The sequence below is a fragment of the Myotis davidii genome, unplaced genomic scaffold (assembly GCF_000327345.1).
Source record: "Myotis davidii unplaced genomic scaffold, ASM32734v1 scaffold539, whole genome shotgun sequence".
Lineage (NCBI taxonomy): Eukaryota > Metazoa > Chordata > Mammalia > Chiroptera > Vespertilionidae > Myotis > Myotis davidii.
Window position 1 is genome coordinate 2,198,322 of NW_006290028.1, and position 2,450 is coordinate 2,200,771.

The 2,450-nt window shown below is 49.8% G+C and overlaps 1 protein-coding gene across 1 annotated transcript in view; it reads right to left on the bottom strand.

Moving 5' to 3' along the window:
- Positions 1 to 2,450, bottom strand: part of SLC5A9 (solute carrier family 5 (sodium/sugar cotransporter), member 9) — a 53,485-nt gene that overhangs the window by 23,812 nt on the left and 27,223 nt on the right. The window contains exons 13-14 of the mRNA XM_006762785.2: positions 1,816 to 2,031; positions 151 to 316 (exon numbers count right to left, since the gene is read on the bottom strand). Of these exons, the coding sequence (XP_006762848.1) occupies positions 151 to 316; positions 1,816 to 2,031 (382 nt within the window). The remainder of the gene's footprint in view (positions 1 to 150; positions 317 to 1,815; positions 2,032 to 2,450) is intronic.

The window sequence follows — 2,450 nt, forward strand, 5'->3', positions numbered from 1 at the left end:
TTCCTCACATTGTTTGATAGGCATGTGGCAAGGGAGGAAAGATAGTGTATGGACTCCTACACTATCCAAATGGGGTCTTAGGGGACCTGTGACCCAGTATCTGTCCCCATCACTCCTCTGTGATAGCACCCCAGCACACCCCCAGCCTACCTCCGTGCTGCTCCGGGCCCTGGCTGGGGTTCTGGGTCCCTCCGCCTCCTGCAGCATGCACTCCAGGTGGCATCTCCATCTCCGATGTCCCTGGTGTGTCCTCGTGGGCTTCCTTCTCCAGCTCATAGCGGGGGCAGTTCCGTGTCCACCACGTCAGGCGAGCAAGCTAGAGGGAAGGGAAACACTGTCTTGACTCAATTCCCTTTGAAGGGAAGTCACGCTGTAAAATTAGAGAGGCCCCTCATGGGGGAACCTCAGAGCAGGGAGGGGTGCCAGGAGCAAGCACGGAGCTGGGAGGCAAGGCTTGGCTATTAGCTTGGCCTCCACTTCCTTTGAAAACCTGCTCTCCCTGAGCCACGCCACGTGCTGAAACACACAAAGTCAGGTGCAGGCAGGCAGGTACCCCATAACCAAAGACTTCCAAAGTCAGGCTAGGAGTTGATTTCTCTTAAAAACAGTGCAATGGAGAGTCACTGCAGACTCTGGTAACAGGAAAGAGACTCTGAGTCCTGGGATTTAGAAAGAATTGAAGGGATTCAGCCTGGAGCCCTTTGCAAAGGTGAAGCAAGAAATAAAGCGAGCTGCCTCCCCTGCTCACCTGTGAACGACCCGCTTGTTTGTGGGAATTAGTGCCACCAGGGTAAGAGTTGTAACCGCTAAGGCACCACACAGGTGAAGGGTGTTCATACTGATTTCCGCTCAGTGTTTCAGGGCCCAGCTTCTGGCATGGGCTTAGTTACGGGCTAAATTGTGTCCCCCTCCCCAAATGCATGTGTTTAAGTCCTAACTCCCAGTACTTCAGAATGAGCCGGTGCTTGGAGATAGGGTCTTTAAGAGGCAATTAAGGTTAAATGAGGTGTTTAGAGTGGCCCTAATCCAATAGAACTGGTGTCACTATGAGAAGAGATTAGGATGCAGACAAGCACATGGGGAGGAGGCCAAGGAGAGAGGCCTCAGAGGAAACAACCCTATACCACCTCAATCTCAGGCTTCTAGCCACCAGAACTGTGATAAAATAAATGCCTGCTGCTTAAGCCACCCAGGCTGTGTGTGGTACCTTGTTATGGCAGCTGGAGCAAACGAATGCTCTTTTGCTCTAAAGGAAAAAAAAGTTTCAGAACTGAAGACTGGGCCTCATGTCCAAGAACAGGTAAATTGTCAGAATGGGAGAGGGAAGAACTCCAAATTAAGCTCTTACTCTGGTAGATTCTTTTTCTTTTCTCATATATTGTTTCTTTACTCTTCAACCAATCCCTACTCATTCTTCTAGATCCAATCAAAGTGGCCTTGTCAGGAACTCTCCCAGGGGTGACTGCCTCTCCTCTGTGCTCAGCCTTGAGACCGGGACTTCTGCTTTTCTTCTTGGTAGAGCAACTGTTTATATGGGTGTCTGTGCCGCCCATACACCTCACTGTGGACAGATGCTATGGGAGACCATTCATCTTTGTAACTCCAACACAGGCCTGGCACATAGTAGATGCTCACTGAGTAATCTTTCAATTGAATGAATTACTTTTCAGTTGGGAATTAATAACCCAATGAGCTCCTTCTCCCCGGGACATCTAAATGGCAATAGGTAAGATCATCACCCAATGTAGTAAAACTTGGTGGTGGGGATGGGGAGGCATTTGGGGGGGGCGGGGTTAGTATGACCACTCCACTTGCCTTTTCCTCAGGGATGGGGGTTGTACAGAGGCTGATGGTGACCATGACGATGGCAGTGAGGCCGCAGAGGATGAGGGCAAAGTAGAGGTAGTGGAAGTCCTTGAGCACAGCCGGCCTCTGGTCCACCTCCCCACAGGCTGGGGCTGGGTAGGAGAACTCCAGGATCATGCGCAGGAACCCCACCACCAGGCCAAACATGAGGCCCCAGAAGGCTCCCTGTGGAGAAAGGGGAGACCAGGCAGGGGTGAGATCCAGATGGGAGGCCCTAGGAAGATTAAAACCACTCTGCACCCAAATCTCTCTCCCACTGGTTGTTACTTACTGTGTTTGCGGGTCCATAGGAGTGAATTAATGCTAAGGCTTTGTCCTAACGTAAAGGCAGACAGAGTAGGGTATAGGAAATAACCTGGGTTCCTGAGTCAGATGGATCAGGATTTGGACCCCGACTCCATCCCAGAATAACTGATGCAGTAATTCAGCCTTGCTGCCTCAGAGTTTTCTCATGTGCAACGATAGGAGAAATGAATAAGTACTAAGTGTAGATGCTTAATCTTCAAGGAGAATGAAATATGATTTTGTAATAAGCAAGGAACAACTTTCTGTTATGATAAATCAGAAATCAGTGTTATATATAT